The sequence below is a fragment of the Mycetomoellerius zeteki genome, unplaced genomic scaffold, assembly GCF_001594055.1.
Source record: "Mycetomoellerius zeteki isolate Tzet28-1 unplaced genomic scaffold, Tzet1.0 scaffold79, whole genome shotgun sequence".
Lineage (NCBI taxonomy): Eukaryota > Metazoa > Arthropoda > Insecta > Hymenoptera > Formicidae > Mycetomoellerius > Mycetomoellerius zeteki.
Genome location: NW_017257819.1, coordinates 4,640 through 27,431, shown reverse-complemented (window position 1 = coordinate 27,431; position 22,792 = coordinate 4,640). Strand labels below are relative to the sequence as shown.

The window sequence follows — 22,792 nt, the reverse complement described above, 5'->3', positions numbered from 1 at the left end:
AATACAGGAATTATTTTTTGTGATACGAACGGTTGTGAACATAATATATATTTTGTTTTAATAACATTCTCAGATGATAATTTAGGACTTAATGGTCTTCTAGGTTTCAACGAAAATTTCTCCAATAATTACTTTTATAGGATTTGACGCGTATTTGATGAAAAATCAAATACACGTTTCGCAATTTCGAAAGACGAAAATTTATTACATACCATTCAAAACTATTCGAAAGATGTGTTTGAATTAGCACATGGTATTAAAGAAAAATTTATATTCAATGAAATCTCTTATTTCGATTGTCCGATTAATATAACATGCGATATAATGTATGATCTTTTCGAAGAAGTTTGCAAGTACGATTTTGTAAAAATAATTCAATATTTTATAATGAAAAAGTATTTTACAATAGAACAACTAAATGATCGAATTAAACACTTCAATCATAACTCAGATTTTGATGAAGGAAACAAAATGCCGTTAATAAAAACTGATCATTTGAAAAAAGAATATTTAGTAATGACAGCGGCAGAAATGTCCGCACTAATCTATTATTTCACTTTTATTGTAGGAGATTTAGTTCCTAATGATGATGAAGTAACAATTACCAAAGTTTAGTTTAAACGAACTAAATTTGTGATGGACTCTTCACTAAAATTTGTTTCATTAAACTTTGGAGGTATCATTGAGTTGATTAGGCCAGAAAAATGAATGATGGATCGTGATTGATTCGAACTATAATGATCGACCGCGGGGTTTCGTCCTGGTCCCCACTACTGGACTCATCAGTAAGACGATGTAGTGGGACTTGCCTTAGACGCCCGAGAGAGTATTAGATCGGGATCTTATTTAAAGGGAATTCGTGTAACTGTGGTACTTACCAAAATCCGCGAGACCCGTTAGACGTCTGGTGGCGAGTGGCCACAAAACTAAATATTTTATTCACTCAACTAAATTATTTAGTAATCATTAGCCAATATTTATTTGGCACTATTTCACCAAAGCATTTAGTAACAGTTAACAAATACTTTTAGCAATTATTACCAAATCCTTCTTTCAGTGTATGTCTGTTGTTCGTAGGACAATTCATTATCTACGTATAAATTTCGTCGCGGTAACGATTGTGTCGCGTGATTTGTCGAGGAACTAAAAAATTTAGCGTATAAAGTAGGCTATCCTGTTGATTAGTGCACCTATGGTAGATTTTACGCGAGACGAGTGGAAAAAAATTTAACAGAGCTACACACTGCCACGTGTATGAATGAAAAATCATTCGCAAAAGACAACACGCGGGTATGCAATCATTGCCATTTAATCGGATAATAGAGGTCCCGCGCATTCAAATTGTAACTTAAATTATAAAGATTCACACTGCATTCGCGTAGTTTTTCATAATCTATCAGACTGCGACGCGTATATTATTATCAAGGATATAGCTACTGCGTATAAAGGACACGTAGACATACTTCTTATAACACAAGAAAAATATACTTCATTTACAAAACATGTCGATGACACTGAAAATGGTCAGAAAACTTGTGTAAAATTATGTTTTATTGATTCTCAGTACCAGTCTGGATAAATTGGCGTCGTATCTCGATAAGGAGGATTCGACCCCACGTACTATTATAAACTACTGGGTTTTATATGAGATGCGATGTTGGCACATATTGCTGTAGGAATTTGTGAAGTCAGGCAAATAAATTAGAAAAACAAATTTGATTAGAAAGAATAGAAAAATATCAAATTTGTTATATCGTGATACGAAAACTTTCAAAGAATATTAACAGTTTAACCGCATTTTACTGACTATATTTCAGTTTTTTCTGAGTTCTGCAAATTGCTACAACAATTTCTCTCATAACTCTGTCTCCGTTACTCGTTCTACTCGTAATGCATAACTCGTAATTTATAACTATACTCGTATAATTCGCAGCATGTGATTTACAACTTATATAGATTTTACGTCGAACTTGGCTTCCTTTTCGTACGTCTAGCTTCGCCGAACGAACTCAATCCACTCCGAATACTTTTGATTTCGAAACGTGATTGATGTAGTCCGATCTTGTGAAGAACAATCGTTATCGCGATCGAACGCGATATCTCGATTCGCAATTTAACGCGGAAATGCAATCCTACACTCGGCCGTCCTGCAAGTACGTTCCTCCTCGAACGTCAGTTAGAATTGTCTTCATCCTCATCGTCACTGCTCTCGTGATCCATGACTTCATAAAATCAGCGGTCATCGTTGTGTGAGTGGGACTCGCGTCTTCACCAATTTCGTGGACTGAATAACGTTGATTTTGCATCACTCTTGTAATCTCGTATGGCTTCAAATATTTATCGGCAAATTTCATTCCTCATTGTGTGTGCTTAATGGCCACTATATCGCCTGCCCGATAATTTTCACTTCTTTCTTTTTTTATCGAATGTCTGTTTATTTTCTTGCTGTACTTTGGCTATATTCTTCTTTACTTCGAGCCATAGCTCATCTGGATCAGCTTGAAAGGATCCAATTCATTCCTTCTCCAATATCTCTCGAATCTCCGGTTGGGTCTTCAGTCTCAGATGTGCTCCGAAAAGTACACGGAAAGGAGAACCGCCAATGTGAGGAACAGTATTCAAATACTGTTGAGTCATTTCAACGTATTTATATCACTCATTTGATTTCGATGCTGCCAATTAGGTTAACAAAGATATGAGTGTGCTGTTGACTCGACCTGTCCATTTGCTCTAGGTACTCCTATCGTTATAAGGACATGTTCAATATTCTCCGTTCAACAATATTCTCTAAATTCGTTCGACGTAAAGGTCGTACATCGATCAGAAATAATTTAACGTGGATTGCAAAAAATCGCTGCCAGTATAGTCAAAATATCTCCTGTGTACTGATAGACCTGATAGTGTACAACCATGTAAAGTGAGAAAAAACATCGACAACCACATATATGTGTTTATAGGTTTTTTCGTTGAAGGCAACGGTCCAAGATGATCGATATACAGAGTATACAATCGCTTTCCTTTTCGATCGTTTACAAGAAACATTGATGTTTTCCTTGCTTCTTCTCAACCAAGATACAGGTAATACAATTACGCACTTTTCCGACACGCTGTTGCAAATTGGAAGTCCAATAATCGAGTCTCACTGAGTCCTCGGTCTTATCGACCTAGAAATGGCCTCGCTCGTGTGCAAAGAAGCAAATCGCGAAGCCTTCTCACGCCGTCTTCTTCCTGTGCTCTCTTATGTCTAGCCGTCAGCCCGACTTGTCGATCACCAAGCATACGAGTAAAGGATTATGACTGAGCGCATCAATATGCGTTTTTATTTGCTGTTCGTGAACGTCTTGTTTTAGGGGTTATAATGTGGCAAGATTGTTTATACGACAGAGCACCCCCTTGACCGACAGAGCTCCAGTCATAAAGTCGCCCGACAAGGTGAATTTTACAGGATAACCAACTTTTGACCGATTTGGGTCGGGCCCTGACTAGGACCCGACAGCGAAGGATATCAGTCGCTAGGTTTCTCTACGTCTTCGTCGATTAAAACGCTTCCGAGCGTTACGCGATTGCGGGCGTGATGAAGAGAAGTCTCGATGATATTGAGTCCCTGCTCCTTGCTTCCGCTTCTGTGGCTCATGAGGTTTGACGTCTAGGCGAGCTCGGTGGTGTTAGCAGCACCGGAACTTCGAAGGCGAAGGTAGGATACAGGGCGATGAAGCTGAGCGTGAGGAAACTCCTCGGATGAGGAAGATTCGTGGAGGTCTCGTTCTCCTCAACGGTGGCTGGTTTAGCAAGTGGAGTCGATAGTATCTCTTTAATATTGCCCCTTTTGGTTGGCTTCCCTGGTTGTGTCTCGAACTATTGGAAATTCCTCAGGTCTTCTGCTTACAGACGAGATCTCAGCTGGCTGATGGATGCCGGGTGCCTCGAGAGATAAGAGGACCGCAGGCGAAGCTACTGCATCAGTTATCTGGTATGGCACGAGGCGACTGCAAGTGGCGATGCGCCAAGTATCAACGACCGTGGAAGGTCGAAAACAGCTGATGGTGAAGTGCCGGGTACTGCCGATTTAGAGTGAGTTACACTCTAGTGTTTTGAAATCGTCACACGGTCGCGCTTATGATCCACAGTGAGCAAATGCGGCATCCATCTTGCCAATAGCTTTTTCATACCCAATTGTTCGTGCAAAATTGAAATCACTGTGCCATGTGATATGCCTGTGGCCTCAACAAGTTCACGCACTTTCACTCATCGATCGGTCAAAACAATATCGTGGACTTTATCGATGATTTCTGGCGTATCAGCCTCAATTGGACGTCCCGAACGAGGTGCATCACATGTGGATGTACGACCACGTTTAAATTCATTCACCCAATTGTATACAGTCGCAAATGCTGATACAGATGTGCTATGAACATTATCCAACTCGGCTTTGATTTCTTTCGGCGTTAAACCTTTCATATGTAGATGTTTGATCATTGTACGAAACTCGTTTTTTTCCATTTTGCAAAAACTACAAAAGTTGTTCACTTTAATCGTCTATAGAAATGAAACCACGCGATGAATTCCGCTCAAAATTTGACAGTAATCAGCTGAAAGATGCTACTTGTCAAAAAGTAATATGACATGACACTGCGAGTGCCCTCTGACAGATTTTCTAAGAACTTATTGACTTGCCCTCGTAGTACACTCGTATAATTCGCAGCGTGTAATTCACAACTCGTACATTACAGATTTTACGTCGAACTTAGCTTTGTCTCCAACGACTAGTTTCGTTAAACGAATTCAACCGACTCCGAATATTTTCAATTTCGAAACGTGATCGATGCGGTCCGATCTCGCGATGAACAATTGTTATCATGGTGGAAAAAGATAAAATGTAATAATGCGCATAATACGCATTGCGTATGTTCTTCTTACGTCATGACCAGTCAATCAAATGCTGGAATTTCAAATGCTAGCCAATCAAATGCTAGAATTTCAAATGCTAGCCAATCAAATGCTAGCATTCTTTTGGTTGAACAAATTGACTACTGCGCATTCTTGACCTTGTCTTCTTCCACCATGATCGTTATCGTATCACGATCGAACGCAATATCTCGATTTAACACGGAAATGCGATCCTAGGTATTCATAGTCAGATCTTAAATTTAAGACTGTTTTAAGTTCATGATACCTTGAAGTATCATAAACCAATTAGAGAGCCGCATTAGCGTCTTAAGACATTACTTAAGGTCTTGAAATAAGAACCGACTATGAATACCGATCCTACACTCCTGTTAATTTCGAACTTCTTACCGACATGGTTCTATTCGGCAAATGCCGGTATACGTAGCGGTTTGAGTTAATGTTCCAACAAGTACGCAGGATTCAACAAGTACATGTAGTCATACGATCCATTGAAACTATCGACGTATCTTATTGTAAATATATCTATACTTTAATGTAAACAATCTGTATGGTTGGGCAATGTGTCATTGCCATACAACGATTTCGAAGGGTCGATGACGTGGAGGGTTCCGATAGCGCACATCACGCTGATTAGCCAATTTAAAATAAAATATTTTCATTAGTAAAGCAGTGAAAAGTTATTAAGCACCAGACGATCTGAGTGGATGTGTTATCGCACGTGCGCTAACAGAATCCGCCCTACAACGTAGACAATTTTGATGTTACGACTATCGTGACAGATTCACCGACAGAGTACATTCTCGAGGTGAACTTGAGTATCCGCAACATCTCCATGACACACACTCCGATCTACCGCTTTGCTCAACGCACGAGAAATCATCTGGTATGCGAGAAGACAAGCTCCTCGCGACATTGTATAATATAACAAGTGTTACGTCATACACTATTGCAATCTACAGGATCTACAGCAATGTATTCGTGACTGTCTCCGTATCATAAAGAACCATTGTATATTACAATTCGTGCCATCTCCATGGCTTCGCGAGTACATCGAACTCAATATGAATTTCAGAACTAACGGGAACGAGTTCAAGAAAAATTTATATAAATTAACGAACAACGCGGGTTTCGGCAAAACCATGGAGTACGTGCACAATCACATTGATATGCGACTCGTGACATATTGGGACGGGAGATATGACACGGGGGCAATGATCGCAAAACCAAATTTCCACAATCGAAGCGTCTTTTCCGAAAATCTGATCGTAATAGAAATGCGTAAACTCGAGGTGAAATTCAATAAACCAATCCACGTGGGTATGTGTAGCCTCAACATATCCAAGACGTAGTCATTTATATATATTTTACCACGTCATCATATATTCATATTGCCGTCGTATCGTGAGAAATGTGAAGTCATGTATACTGACCTGGATACATAAAAGTGAAAGCAGGATCAGGAAAGAGGAAACAGGGCGGACGTGTACCTATTCTGGCCTTGTGACCGAAAGCTCCAAATCGCATTCGCGTCCACAAAAATATAATTTATTTTAAACCACAAAAATTACTAACAGGACGTCAAACAACTAATCATGACCTTGGAGGACCAAGAAGTGGCTCAAGAGATCCAGATCGAAGAGGAGGAAGAGAAGAAGACACCTACCGCCACATAATTTTAAAATAATCCACAAAATGTACAAAAATATATTTTTTTAATTTTTACCACAATATTTAATTTATTATTCCACAAATAGGTAGAGACCGTATAAATAAGTATTATTTCAGGTACAGAAAGTTACTGATATTAGCCGCAAAAATTAGGTCGGTAAGGTAGAAAATAAATTTATCGATTTCGGATATTTAGCTTATAAGTCGGCAAATTATATTTCTTTAGTATTTACAGGCAACTAGAAGCCATATAAGATAAAATTTAAGTTTAAATAACATTATTATTTTTAGCCAATAAGGTAAGCCGGTAATATAGGAAACCGCCCAATAAGGAATGAATGTGTGTGAGAAGGAGGGTAATACCCCATGACGAAGAGGGAAATACCTCTTGATGAAATAACCAATCGGCGAGCCGTCCAATAGCGTATTAGGCGCAAGAGGCGGGGAACCAATAAGAACGGAGAAGAAAGCGAAAGTCAACCGCAGAGGAAAGGGTAGAGAGGATGAAGAAGAGAGTTCGATCCCAGCAACGAAGACGTAAAATAAAGCACGGTTAATAAAACGTTGTAAAGCGTCGCGAAAAACGCGATCGATCGTAATTTCGAATCGGATCGGTTAAATTAACGGCCGTGACGATTGTTAAACGTAACTTAGGGGCGATAAACGCGAATATAAGCGTAATAAGAGCGGCGAATAAAGGGTGCGTAGTAACCGACGCCATTACCCGTTGAACAAGCGCGACACGCGTAAATGGGTACGCTCAAGCCCTGTTTGAGTTCAAATTCGATAATTCGATTTATTGTAAGCGTGAGTGAGACCGAGTAAGTGAAGTAATTAAGTTTGTTCAATAAATACTTTATTTTTATATATCCACTCGAGTCAGTTAATCCGCTCACCCATCCACCGCGTAAACGCGAGTGAAAATTAAGAATATTAAACAAAGACATAATCCGATTAAGACATTCAAAAATATAAACGACGAAGTCTGATGCGAGGTGCAGCCCGTACCCACAAACAGCCCGAGGATAAGCTAAATTCAGAACGAGGCAGGGACGACACAAAGGCTACCTGTTATACAGAAGGAAGGGCACTACAAATCCGAGGAACCAAGGCGCACGGCAGCCCAATAATTCCGATCTCAACCTTGCTTGTTGCGAAGGTCAAACAAGCTGGCGACCAAATTACTAAAAGCGGACACACAAAGTAAGGTAAAATACTACAAGGTAAAGAGATTCCGTATTTCCGTGTTTCCGCGCTCATGTAATATCAGCCTAATCGGTGAAACGCGAAACCATAACAGCGGATTACTTCTGATTGGTTACGCGTTTCCGCATTTCCGCGTTCATGTAATAGCACTCTTAGGGTGCCGTCCCATGGCACAGATTTTCCGCGTAACGCGTATCGCGTAACCAATCGGGGACCAGTACGCGTTTTTCGAGTTGTTACGCCTTTACTACGCGCTTTTTGTTACGTGGAATTTCCATATGCGGACACGAGAATACACGAGACCATAATAACAGAGAAGATTTTGTATTCATCATGGATAAATCAGTAAGCGAATTATAATAATTAGTTTTATTTAATATATTCCATTATCAAGTAGGTTTAAATGCAATATTAAAATTTAATTTATGATCTTAGGCTATGTGTGTTCGAAAACTTCCTCTCCGAGGAAAATTTTACTCGAAATATATAGTACACGTAACATATACTATAACATATAAAGTAAAATCTTTCTCGGAGAAAAAGTTTTGGAACGTAGCCTTAATAATAAAGTATTCATAAATTAATTTATTAGAAATTATTTTTCCAAGTTATAAGGTTATATTAGGTTAAGTGATAGATTAATGTATAATAATGAGTGTTTTCCAGCAAAGACATTGTGTAACACAGTGAATCGTTTCATCCTTGTTGTTTAACGTAGGCGAACAAGGATGTAATGATTCACTGTGTTACACTGTCTGACTGTGTCCTTGGTGGAAAGCACCCAGTGGTAGTAACTTTTAAAGTATACATTTTTTTCTTTAGATTTTAAATTTTTTCTAAATATTTTAAATAAAACAATGTTTTATGTAGAGGAATATTATATTGCTTATTATTAATTTTAAATGATTTATTAATATTTCCAGCAAATTCGGTGTGGATATTGTGGATGGCTAATGGCATCTTATTGTGAAAATATATTAGAACATCATTGTTTTAAAGACTACAATGAAACTATACATTTTCTACACATTGATGAGAATTTTGTAACTACTATTGGTATATAAATATATTTATAATATGTGACAATCTTCTTGAGGCTTCCATGGGTGCTTTCTGTATAAGAGTTAGCGTTTCGCGGATTTTCTCTGTGTCGAGAATATGGTCGCATCATGTAATTTTTCAAAGCAAAAGCTTCATCTGCCACAATCACATATGGCAAAATGGGACCATTGGTTCCAACTACTACTGGTAATGGTATTTGTAGAGAATTTTCTTCCAGTGAAGTATATAATTTGCTATTTCGAAACACTCCACCATCACTCTGCCGTCCTTCCGCTCCAATATCTATGAAAGTAAACCGATATTTTGCATCACAAACAGCAAGCAAATTGATACTGTGTTGACCCTTGTAGTTATAAAATGAAGATCCACTATTTGGAGGAGCCTATACAAAATTATAAGAAAAAATTAATCTTTTAATATATTATATAATAAAATTAATTTAACTTTAGAAATTCACATGTATACCTGGATGACATGTTTTCCGTCTATTGCTCCTATACAGTTCGGAAAATCCCAATTTTCTTCAAATTCGTTTGCTATTTTTTTCCACAAATCTTTGCTGGGTTGTTCAAAAACTGTATCCTTTAATGCAATCCAAATTGCTTCGCACGTTTCGGACACAATTTTTGAAATTGTATTATGTGCTACTCGAAATGCATAGGAAAGAGATCTCATGCTATCTCCTGAAGCCAAGTAACGTAGACATATTTCTAATCGTATATTTGGAGGTATTGCTTCTCGAACACATTCTTGTTTTGTAATGTATGGATCGACAGCAGTAAATAATTTGTCAAAAACCTCTGGAGTCATACGAAAGTAATTGATGAATTTCTCATCATTATAAAAATGTAACTCTCTTATGAGATTATTACTCGCTCCATGTCGTTTTCTGTTATCGGTTGAAAAAATCGGATGAACCCAATATTTTCGTTTTCGCAATTTATTTTTATTTTTACGTTTATTTAATAAATATAGAGCTCTCACCAGTTTCTTTAATTTAATCTCTGTTGCTGTACGATCAAGTGTTTCTGATATTTTTTTGCGGAAAGCAATAATGAATAGTGCTAATACATCAGAATTCATTTTTTAGAAATTTCACTGAGAAAATTTCAACTAGAGAAACTGCAATTTTTTCAGAAATTGTACAATGAACGTGCGTGTGCTACGCAAAACTCATTTCTATATGTCCCATGAAGCGTATTACAAACTCACGTAACCAATAAGCTGCCATCTTTGGTATTTCTGTTGGAATAATCTAAAAGAATATAAAGATATGATTGGTTATTGCGTACGCCACCTAACTTTCTTGCGTACTATGGGACATACGGAATTAAATTTCACGTAACAAAAAGCGCGTAGTAAAGGCGTAACAACTCGAAAAACGCGTACTGGTCCCCGATTGGTTACGCGATACGCGTTACGCGGAAAATCTGTGCCATGGGACGGCACCCTAAGTGTTGAATCTGCTGAACGCCGACATTTTATCAGGGGGGGGAAAAAAAAAAAAAAAAAAATTTCACTGAGAAGTCTCATCATACTGCGCCTTTTATCCTATTCAATGTGGTTTTTTAAATACGAGAAATTAAACTTTGCTGTGTCCCTCTAGTGGTGATGTTGTGCACTGCTTAAAAATTGAACATTTAGAAGAATGTTTGCTAAACGAAGGAAAAACGCTTGTGTTACGGAGTTGAGAAAAACGTTTTTTGTGCGTCTTTAAGCCGTTTGCGTAAACGCCTTAGAAAACGTTTACTGGGATTCACTAATTCGCCACGTTGGAACAGAGTTTGCTGAACGGAAGGAAAATGCTTGTCTTACGGTATTGAGAAAAGCATTTGATAAATGTTTGAAAAGTCTTACAGTGAACTCTCTGCAGGAAGGTGCATCAACGTTTACTGAGCGTCCTCTGAAAAGCGTTGCTTTAACATTATAGAACTTTCATGAAACGATATATACTGTATTTTATAAGCGCTCTGAAAGTGTTTAAACCCAGTGGTGTTTTATAAGCGTTCTTATAAAGTTTGAAAGCGTAAAAATTCTCAAAAAATCGTCATTAAACGGTTGTCAACGTTTTGTATAAAGTTTCTTATTTTTGTCAGGGTGTTCGGTCGCAGATTTGACAGAAGCAAGCATGATATACCACGACTTCTCTCTTGTTCGTCTCTGTTGTTTCAAAAAGCAAATGATACAACTGGCGGTGCTATTTCCCAACGATCGATTTTGAGATACTTTGGTAACACGTTTGGTTACGTAGACCATATAAAAGGAAGCACCATAATTTCAAATATAATCAAAGTAAGTTATTTTTCAAACCATTATAATCGAAATTCACGAATTATAATCAAATTTTAATTGATAAATGTGCATTTATAAATTATTGCATTCGAATGGTGTGTCCGGTGAATACACCTAATATTCAAATAAATGAATAAAAAATGATTGAAAATACTGTTTCGAATACACTTCTTTTTTATTCGTCGAGATACGAATAAATACTTTTTCATTCCATTTGAATCAATTTTTTAAATATTGTTATAAATATCAGACACGTTGTTGTCTTGAAAGCGTGCTCTTAGTGGTTCTTATTTCTAACGCACAATAGGTAGATCGACTGTTTTTGTAATGAGGACTCTTTATTTTATAAACGACACAAATCACGCACAAGAAGAAGGCGGAACTCGGAAGGCGAAAAAACAAAAAAGTGAAGCACGAAAAGCATGCGCATTGTAACCGGAATTTTCAGCGCCTCTCGATTCATCCGGTCCGGCTACACGCTAAAATCTCCTACCCTAACTCTATCTACCTTTATACGTCTGTAGGTCATAACCACATGCATCACATGCACTCCAACAAATATGATTACAAATATTTTCGTTTTGTATTCACTTTTACTCTGTATTATCTGCACATAGCTTGTAAGTCTATAAGAGAAAACAGAAATCTATAAAAACGATGTGGCTACAATTACACCGCGCTTAATCCGCGATCTATATGATGGGCATTCTTGTTTAAACTATCGGTTAAACAAAGACATTTTTATTGGGAATAAATAATATATCTCGAAATTTAATGTCCTCAGACCTTGAACGACGCATCCAAGATATCTTATAAAATATTTATAACATTACTGTAACCGGAATTATATCGGAATATGTATGGCGCTCTATCAAATAAATATTTATAAATAAAAAATGTATTGCTTTTTAAAACATTTTTAAAAACTACTAAGTTTCCTTCATAAAATCTGAATACTTCAAAGATAAAAATAAATAAAATTCATTTTTTTTTTACTTAAAGTCATCAAAGTGCCGGTTATAATTAAGGGATAACAATTGCTTATTGCAGCTCTCTTTTTCAGTTTATATTTTGTTTGAATGAATATGAATACTCGTTAAATATTCATAGTTTTTTTGTGAATAAATATTTTTGAAAACCCAAAATTTTGAATGAATATATGATTACATTTTTTTTTATGTGAAAATTTTAAATAATTACAATTTGGAGCTTAATTACAAATTTTTGTATTCATCGGGCACATGCGAACGTATCACTGTGCATAAGTAAATTTTCAAAATAAGTTTTTTTTCATAATAATATTTTTTTTTCATAATAAGTTTTCATAAGTTTTCAAAATTTCAAGTTTAAACAGTGTAGCGATTTATTTATTGATTTGCTTGTTCGAATATCTCAGTTAAAAAATACGATGGTATTTTATTCCGTAGAAATATCTGGAGTATCAAAAAACCACTATCAGCGAGAATGAAGATCGAGGATTCATCGATAGATATCTAAAGAAATTGAACGGAGACGATAAGTTAGATAATTTCACGGAGGAACAATTAATCATTTTGTTAATTGATATAATTCCCGCTTTCTTTGGACTATCATCTATGATTATTCATATTATTAAGTATCTCATGCACCATCCTAGAATTATGGAGAAAGTACAGAATGAAATAGATAATGTTGGGACCGGACGACTAGCCACATGAGAAGATAGGAAAAAGTGAGTTTATTATTATTGTACACTTAAGGGAGAAAGAACAATTTCTTTTCAATTATATACATAAATAATAAATGAGTTTAGGCTCTGATGAATAATGTCAGTAAAAATTGATAAAAGTCTTTAAGAGCCAACACAGGTTAATGCACCTCCGTGAAGCTGGCACCTCATCTTTAAAATTTTGAAAAAATAAGCAGAGTTATGGTCGCCCCTCCAAAGAGTTCTAGAGTTCTATAACAAATTTAAGAAGAGAGAGAGAGAGAGTTTCATTGATTAAAGGAGTGAAAACAACGTTTAAAGTAACGGGGGGGGGGGCCAACTTCACAATTCTGCAAATTTGAAGGGCTATAACTTCTAAACAGTTTATTTTAGCACGTTGATCTACAGAGAATAATCGATAGAACTCTTTGGGGCTATCAGAACTCCCGAGAAAATAACGGATTTCCAAAATTTTTTCAAAAAAATTAAAAAAAAATCTTTTTTAAAATTCGACATTCTGACACGAGTTCTGGACCGATGTGAACCTGGCGCCCAACTTTATCAAAAATAAAAATTAATACCGTAGCGCGTTTGTACTTTGTTTGTACCTGTTTGTACCGATCATTATTTCGTTTGTATACCTCAAACAGTTAAACAAAAAATGAAAAATAAAAAATGGCCAGCGCGCAACTTTAAGATTTTTTAATTTCATTTATGCCATTCGAAAGAGAATCGTTTGTACCCGTTTGTACTTCTTTTATTTTCGTTTGTACCTCAAAGCCTTCGGAAATACAGCATTTTTCAATTTTTGCGCAAGCCCTATATAGCTAACTTTGCCAATTTTCAAGATATCGAAATGGAACCAACGGCATTCGAAAGAGAATCGTTTGTATCCGTCTGTACCTCCCTTACTTTCGTTTGTAACTCGAAGGGTTTGGAAATACAGCGCTTTTCAATTAAATTGTAGGTCCCATATGTCAGAAGATATATGTATAATGTATCTATACTTTGTTCAGCGAGAGAATGACCTTGCATAGGATGAAAACTCGTCCATTTCGCGCAGATCTCCGCCCACAGAACCTCCTCTCCTAAGTGTTGTACAGCTTTCTAATTCCTTGTACAAGCTGCCGGATGACTAGATCATTAGATCATTGACATATATGTATTTATTCCGTTATATTTATTTATTCCGTTATTTATTCTGAAAATAACACAGTTGAACAGTTTGTTTCAGTGTGTTTTTCTAACAGTTCACGAACTCTTACGCAGTACGACAGAAGAAGGATTGAGTACCGAAATGTCAGCTCCACTGTCTCCTTTGAAGAAACACAAACGCGGCCAAGTAAATAACTGATGAATAAAAAAATATTAACAATTTATAACATATCGAAGATTGATGTAGTTTTAAGATTAAGAAATTGTAAAAATAACGAAATATCAAAAGCCAAATATAACAAGAATTATTTTACACTTCTATTTAACACATTGGACAGCTAGATGTCTCAGTCTATCGCATATTTTACAAATTTCAAGATTACTATCGAGATTATATTTTTAAGAGAAAACTAAAAAATAAAACTGCAATAAATAATTTATTGCACGATATACATGTCATGTTTTGCCTGTGAGGTTATATCAATATCGCGAGACAGCCGCGTATCCTTTTTAGTATAAGTTCACTGCGAAAAATTATTGAAATTTAATAAATTATTTGATAGTCATGAATAAATACATATCTTTTTCATTTATTTCCAGCGTTCATTGAAACGTCGAGATTATTTTATCTGCTCATTTTTCAAACCCCGCGTCCGAGCATATCTTATTTACATATGTACGTATACGGTACTGAATATATCCCCACTCTGTCCGCTACGCCGCACAGTGGATCGAAACGTCAAAATCAGTGGACATGACATTTTTCTCATAACAGCAATCTGACATTCATATGTTTCATGCATTTTAGGACGTAAATAGACATAAATAAATAATATTAAACGACATTTTCCAAAAATTTGAATTTCTAAAATCTATTCTTTACAATAACAGAATTGCAATAATTAATTTCATTTTTCAAAACTTTATTATTCCCCTCTCTCTCTCTCTCTTTGGTGATAATAGCTGATACCACGTGAAAGTAGGGAATGAATCAGCCTTGGGCAAGTTTTTTTTTTATAGGGGATGTCCTCGCCTACCCCTACGATAAATTTAAAAAAATTTAAATAAAATATATTTGAATAAAATATAATTCTTTGAAAAAAAATTAAAGTAAATAAGGTAAATTATTCAAAGAAAACAATTTTGGGCAAGTTTTTTTTTTATAGGGGGTGCCCTCGCCTACCCCTACGATAAATTTAAATTTAAATAAAATATAATTCAAAAATCATACGTATATTTATTGTATATGTATAATTTCCTATAAGGATACTTTGTAATAATTTAAATAGGAAATTATATGATGCGAATCGAAATTATAAAAATTTGATTTAATTGTGTTATTTAAACAATAATAATAAATTAAATTAGACCGCAATGAATTAAACAATAATAATAAGTGATGAAACGCTGAATATATTCAAAATAATTCTCAATTAAGGATGGATAGGCTACTGTGAGCATCTATTAATGCTACGTACATTATAGCATCAAAAATACAAAGAGATGTATTTAGTTAACTGGCACCTACTGGCACTCAATTTTTGCAGATATTTAAAGTAAAAATGTCACTAAATGATATCCATGTTTAGATTTTGCGGCCAAATACGGCCAATTTTTTATCCACTTCGATGAAGTTATGATTATCGAATGTCTCTATGTTTGAATAGGATAAGTATAGAGATAATATATATAGGTAAAATCTTATAATTATATGCGCAAAACAACTATTAAATATGTCAGTTTTAATGTGCATAATTAAACAAGGCACAAATAAGAATTTCGTTGTGTAACTTCAAATCAAACAAAAGCAATATATTGTCACTAATTTTCGAATTACAACATTGTTAATGTTTGAGTAATGATAATGAAGGAATCATCAACAAATATATATTAAACGAGTCAAAAAACTTCGATTTGAACATTTTGCAGTATATTTTTCATGATTTGAATAAAAAAGTTACGACTTCATTTTTTAGTTGATGTCCACTGATTTCGACGTTTCGATCCACTGTGCGCCGCCTCCGATGCGCAAACTGAAGTCATTCTCTCGCTGAACAGAGTTATAGATAGGTGTTGAGAAAAAACTGAAATGGGTTATATCTCAGAACCCTTTAAGGTATAAACGAAAGTAAGGGAGGTACAAACGGGTACAAACGATTCTCTTTCGAATGCCGTTGGTCCCATTTCGATATCTTGAAAATTGGCAAAGTTAACTATATAGGGCTTGCGCAAAAATTGAAAAGCGCTCTGTATTTCCGAACCCTTTGAGGTACAAACGAAAATAAAAGAGGTACAAACGGGTACAAACGATTCTCTTTCGAATGGCATAACTGAAATTAAAAATCTTAAAGTTGCGCGCTAGCCATTTTTTATTTTTCATTTTTTGTTTAACTGTTTGAGATACAAACGAAATAATGATCGGTACAAACAGGTACAAACGAAGTACAAACGCGCTACGGTATTAATTTTTATTTTTGATAAAGTTGGGCGCCAGGTTCACATCGGTAAGTTCTGGTAGCCCTCCCGAAGAGTTCTAACGATTACCCTTAACGACCGATGCTGTAAAATTAATATCTGAATAGTAGTTATGGGACTTTGAAGTTTCAGATTTTGAATTTGTCCACTTCAAGGCGTTAGAACTTTTCTGTTTGCGGTCTTAGCTATATGATTATGAAGGATAATCGTTAGAACTCTTCGGGGGGCCATCAGAACTCACAACAGAATAACGAATTTCCAAAAAAAATTCGTTAAAAAAATTTTATTTTCGAAAATTTGGTACTTTCATGAGAGTTCTGGTAGCCCCCCGAAAAGTTCTAACGATTATCCTTCATAATCATATAGCTAAGACCGCAAACAGAAAAGTTCTAACGCCTTGAAGTGGACAAATTCAAAATCTGAAACTTCAAAGTCCCATAACTTTTCAGATATTGATGTTACAGCATCGGTGATTAAGGATAATCGTTAGAACTCTTCGGGGGGCTACCAGAACTCTCATGAAAGTACCAAATTTTCGAAAATAAAATTTTTTTAACGAATTTTTTTTGGAAATTCGTTATTCTGTTGTGAGTTCTGATGGCCCCCCGAAGAGTTCTAACGATTATCCTTCATAATCATATAGCTAAGACCGCAAACAGAAAAGTTCTAACGCCTTGAAGTGGACAAATTCAAAATCTGAAACTTCAAAGTCCCATAACTTTTCAGATATTGATGTTACAGCATCGGTGATTAAGGATAATCGTTAGAACTCTTCGGGGGGCTACCAGAACTCTCATGAAAGTACCAAATTTTCGAAAATAAAATTTTTTTAACGAATTTTTTTTGGAAATTCGTTATTCTGTTGTGAGTTCTGATGGCCCCCCGAAGAGTTCTAACGATTATCCTTCATAATCATATAGCTAAGACCGCAAACAGAAAAGTTCTAACGCCTTGAAGTGGACAAATTCTGAAGTGGATCAAAATCTGAAACTTATAATCCCATAACTACTATTCAGATATTGATTTTACAGCACCGGTCGTTAAGGGTAATCGTTAGAACTCTTCGGGGGACTACCAGAACTCGTGTCAGAATGTCGAATTTACAAAAAATTTTGGAAATCGTTATTTTCTCGGGAGTTCTGATAGCCCCCCAAAGAGTTCTATCGATTATTCTCTGTAGATCAACGTGCTAAAATGAACTGTTTAGAAGTATATAGTTATAGCCCTTCAAAGTTGCAGAATTGTGAAGTTGGCCCTCCCGTTACTTTAAATGTTGTTTTCATTCCTTTAAACAATGGAACTCTTCTTAAATTTGTTATAGAACTCTAGAACTCTTTGGGGGGCGACCAGAACTCTGCTTATTTTTTCAAAATTTTAAAGATGAGGTGCCAGCTTCATGGAGGTGAAATATGCTTTATTAAATTAACACATGAATATATAAACATTTCGATCCTATTTTTGGATCCTCTTCAGTATAATAAATTCTTAAACTACAGTATAGGTTCACTAAAAATCATCTGATGTAAATTATGTCGAAATTAGAGTGAGTTTTAATATGGTCATATGCTAAAATTTGTCAAATAAGATAAATGACCCAATTAGTGACAGTGTCCCAATTAGTGACAATCGTGACTGTTTTTCTCAATAAATCAATTAATATATATATATATTATACATAGATCGATGTTCATTCTAAAAAATGTTAGTATTCAAAATTATATGTTATCTATTACAACGAATTTGGAATAAAATTAAACGCTTTTATAAACGCTAAAATATTATAATTGTAAGCATGTTATCAACGATGGCAAATCTAACAGATGCTTACTAACATTTTGTGAAGCAACTATATCGACGGTCCTTTCATTGAATGATTCTATTATTGAACTAAAAGTAAATAAAGGTAAACATCTAAAGTTAAATAGATATTAAAAAACATTGTGAATAAACTGAAAACGTCACAAAAATATGTAAGTATTTTTGTGATTAATGTTATTTTGTTAATTAATGCATGTCACTAATGGGTACTAAAATATTTAAGAATCCATTATACTGAAGAAGATTTAAAAATAGGATCGAAACGTTTATTTGTTTGCGTATTGTGTGTTAATTTAAATAAAGCATATTTGTATACACACATATAGCCTGTGCTGACTCTTAAAGGCTTTTACTTATATATCGATAAGTCACAAGAAACATTAGTATAAAATTAAAATATCAATGGATATACAGACCCGCAAGTTAACGTTTTGCAATTTATAAAATATATAAATATGAATATAGGGTGTTTCAGAAATCGTAGTATAACTGGGAAGATGATTTTTTATGTAAAAGTAAGTCGAAAATATAGTATAAAATTTTTTATATAAAACTCTGTGTTCAAGAAAATCGAGTTTAAATATTCGTTACGAGTGCATTTAACTAGCCACGATCTGCTTAGTTCATCTGACTATTTATCGATATTTTTATGTTGATCTGAATTTGATTATACAGTTCAAAATAATGCAATAAGTTTTAAAATAATGCAATAGTGTATTAATAATAATTTTATCAATTGAAAAATTGTTGAAAATGTTACGCATGTATCGCAGATAAATTCTTACTCGGTTAATTAAAAACGTAAATAGAAGCGACGGATGACTAAATTCAGCAAAAATCAAAATACGATTTATCAATATTTTTTCTACTAAGATTGAAAATAAGAACACACTTGATAAAAATATATACTATATCATGCTTTATCACATGTTCTACATTTTACATGATACTAAAAATCGATTTAGTTTAGCTTATTTTATATAAGAAGTTTTTTCACATTGGTTTTTTACGTAAGAAGTATTACTATCATTTTCAAATGTTAGCATGAATTCAATTTCAATTACATTGTATTCAGCAATATAGAGATCCAAAGTAATTATCTAAAATATTTTCATTTTATTTCAGCTTGCTCTATTTGGAAGCGACAATACGAGAAACGATGAGAATTGAAACTCTCACACCTCTCAGCACAAGTCACAAGTGTCCGAAGAAAACCATGTTAGGAGACTACGAGATACCGGCGAATACACCGATTTACACTAACTTGGCGGCAATGCATCATGATTCCGACTGGTGGGGCGATCCTAAAATTTTCAGACCGGAAAGATTTTTGAAGGAGGACGGGCAGTTAGTCAAAGATTTTACGCTCCCCTTTAATTTTGGTTAGTCTCGATATACATGATTTTAATAAAGTTCAATAAATTCTGTTGAAGTTTTTTTTATAAAAAAGCTTCTTTCTAGGTAATCGGACATGCATAGGAGAAACTTATTCCAGATACAATCTGTTCGGGATATTCTTCGTTGAGGGAACCATCGAGCCTCGAGGACAAATTGCCAGGTCTAACTGTTTCTCCTAAAGAGCTGTGGATACGCTTAGAATCACATTAAATATTACTTTTTTCTTGATAATAAATAGGGAGTTTTTGCAATACTATTTATCTAGATACGGTGAACGCTAAGGTTCACGTCGGGTTATCTTCTTCTTAACAACTGATGAAGAAAAGAATAACGTGACTTAGCGTTCACTGTATTTGGATTCATGTTTTGCAAATCCCCATATTATCTCAAATAAATAGCAGAATGTTTGTGTATTCAGTTGATAATTATCAGTTATCAATGGATGAACAGTTCATAAATTATCATGTCATATCAAATATGATGAGTATGTATAATATATTATGACAATATACGAAGCATTACGCCATATCAAATGATAACGTATGTATGTCTTATGACTTAGCTTTAATTTGATAACAGAAATTTATTTTATTTGATACAAAGACATATGTTCCATGATAAATTGCATATAATGTGCTTTAATTTAATTTTATTGTCCATTCTAACTATTGATAGAATTAAGGAAATAAAATTTGTAAAAGAACAAAATACACAACTTATAGTAAATTAACTATAAGGGATTTACAGTACCGCATTGTACCCAAATATTACAAATTTATTCCATATTTGAAGTAAAAGTAATTACAGCGTGCCACATTAAGAGAGAATTATAACAAAATTTATTTCTTTCGGGTTTTACATATAATACGCTGCCGCTCTTTTTAAATGGAAGCGGAGAAAAATAAACAATGATTTATCTAACATATATAAATGCTACATGTGCGCCATAAAGATTATCCCGTCACAAACAGTGGCATCACTTTTATAAATTATTACCTGAGAAACAAAATGAAAACATTTCTAAAAAAAACTGCCTAATTCTTTTTAACTTTACTTATGTCTTTTAGACATTGCAATATTTAGGACCACTTCGACCGACTCCGATTAATTTTAATCGAAGATTAGTTCTTTGGAATTGACCAATTGCATTTGTCAATAACAGATTAAAGTTAATTGGAGTTGGTCAAAGTGGCCCTTACAGCTAATGCCTTTCATAATTGCTATTTTAATCAAGTACGCACGCATCTCAGTACTCTTTGAAAACAAAATTATCATCTTTTATCATTCTCTTATTATTCTTTAGAGTATTTACCACGAATATCGCATCTTGATGTAAAAATCAAGAAAAATATTTAATACAAATTTACACACAATAATTCCAGCAAAATATTTAATTTCAGATTATCGATTCGAATATGCAAATATATTTATATACAAGAAAATGCACTTTGGCCTGAACATTTTAGTATTCTTTATCAACAGTACAAGATCAGCAACATATGCACTAAATCATTATCATGTTGTGCATAGTTTGGTATGTATGTGTCCTTATTTTTAGCAAATTGCGCATTCTCTCAGAAACGATCAGATTATCGCAATATAATGTTTAAACTTATCGAACAATTTTATTCTCTGTGTACCAAAACGTACAGTCCAAGACATGCTAATACTGCATACTTAAATTTAGGATATTCATTCATGTATATAGTGACCATGCCGACATATGGTAGGAAGCCTCTTGCTCGGCCAACCACATCCTTATGTGTCAACCAGAGCTGACCAGGTGCATACAGACCTCGATCGTCTACAGAATTGTTGTCACCTTTCGTGAGAAACTTGACCGTATTATTTTGGTCACCCCTAGAATTTTTATGCATACATTTTAAAATCATTCTTTTTAAATTTTATACTGTATGTTAACAAGATGCGTCGTGAGAATCCTTACTTCTCATGAAGTTTAAGTACTCTGTGTACAATAGGTATGTCTCTGCCTTCGACTTTAAAAACAACGATCTCTCCTACTCTCACTGGTTCGTCTTGATAATTAGTGAGGAAGAGCAAATCGCCTCTGTGAAACGCAGGTTCCATACTACCACTGTAAAAGGAATTGAATAACATTCAATTATATACTGGAACAAATATTAAGTCAGTATCAGCCTATTAAATAGTATTGACCAATATTTCCGTTATATGGCTGAATTATACTAATAACATGCAATATTACAATATAAACTTTCAATCATCAAGTCTCTTATATCATAATGTATTTTGTATATCATATGCAAATAACAAAAAACTTTTACAGCAAAAAAATATAGCATATGTCGTCGTTCGTGAAAACAGATAGTATTGATTTCAACTTGACAAATTTAGCAATAATGGCCAATTAAAAATTAATTAAAAATGCGGTGTAGATATATAGGTGGAATTAGGTTAGGTATACTCCGTACCTCAATACAACCACAATAGGACTCTCGCTGCCGGTGACGACCATCAGGCCCTTCCATATCATCAGCGCTGATGAGACTATCATGCCAAAGCTTAGCAGTTGATACAAAAACTGAAAATCAGAACACTCTTACATAGCCACCATATGTCATCGCCACCAACTCACGACGACCATCGTCACGAAGGATGATTTACCTGGCGTTTATTCATACGCCGCACATCGTCAAATATCGACTGCAACATGATGAAAGTTGGGCGTGCGGTAGCCTACAATAATCAAGAAAGTAATTTCCTGTTAATTCGAACGCAACCGGCTACTTGTGCATCCACTGCCGCCACCACCACCGTGCACGATCACCTGCTGCACAGTCTGCACCGTGCACACGTCACATCACGTAAAGAGAGGAACGTGGGAATTGAAGGGGAACGACAAATCGATAGTTATAAGGCCTGTTCTTTTTGGGTGCTATTTCATTTGTGCATTTTGGCTGCGGTCCACTTGACGCTACAAACGCTTCGAAGCATTGGCTGCGTTCAGCAGACTCAACAGTTTTGCAACCGTTTTATGATTGTCTGCTGAGATAGGACCATTCTTCTAGATCTAAAAGTATGATCCAATTAGCGCGAAGGAAACTTCCAACAGTTGCAAAACAAACGTTCTGCTGAACGCAGCCA

General features: G+C 35.0%; 2 protein-coding genes and 2 pseudogenes across 2 annotated transcripts; 1 reads left to right on the top strand and 3 right to left on the bottom strand.

The window, feature by feature from the left end:
* Window positions 1–4,083: 4,083 nt before the first annotated feature.
* On the bottom strand, window positions 4,084–4,500 carry LOC108729654 (putative uncharacterized protein FLJ37770; annotated as a pseudogene).
* Window positions 4,501–8,782: 4,282 nt separating this feature from the next.
* LOC108729653 (putative nuclease HARBI1) lies at window positions 8,783–9,998 on the bottom strand. The gene is made up of 3 exons (XM_018458837.1): window positions 9,829–9,998; window positions 9,310–9,733; window positions 8,783–9,226 (listed from the first exon to the last, which is right to left on the bottom strand). Exons 2-3 carry the CDS (start codon window positions 9,652–9,654, stop codon window positions 8,783–8,785), a joined length of 789 nt encoding a protein of 262 aa, XP_018314339.1. The 5' UTR covers window positions 9,655–9,733; window positions 9,829–9,998.
* A 494-nt stretch (window positions 9,999–10,492) lies between these two features.
* Window positions 10,493–19,886, top strand: LOC108729652 (probable cytochrome P450 304a1; annotated as a pseudogene).
* Window positions 19,887–20,243: 357 nt separating this feature from the next.
* twr (signal peptidase complex catalytic subunit SEC11 homolog C twr) lies at window positions 20,244–22,360 on the bottom strand. The gene is made up of 4 exons (XM_018458918.1): window positions 22,313–22,360; window positions 22,120–22,229; window positions 21,615–21,764; window positions 20,244–21,529 (listed from the first exon to the last, which is right to left on the bottom strand). The coding sequence occupies exons 1-4, from the start codon at window positions 22,358–22,360 to the stop codon at window positions 21,295–21,297; spliced, it is 543 nt and encodes a 180-aa protein (XP_018314420.1). The 3' UTR covers window positions 20,244–21,294.
* Window positions 22,361–22,792: the final 432 nt, after the last annotated feature.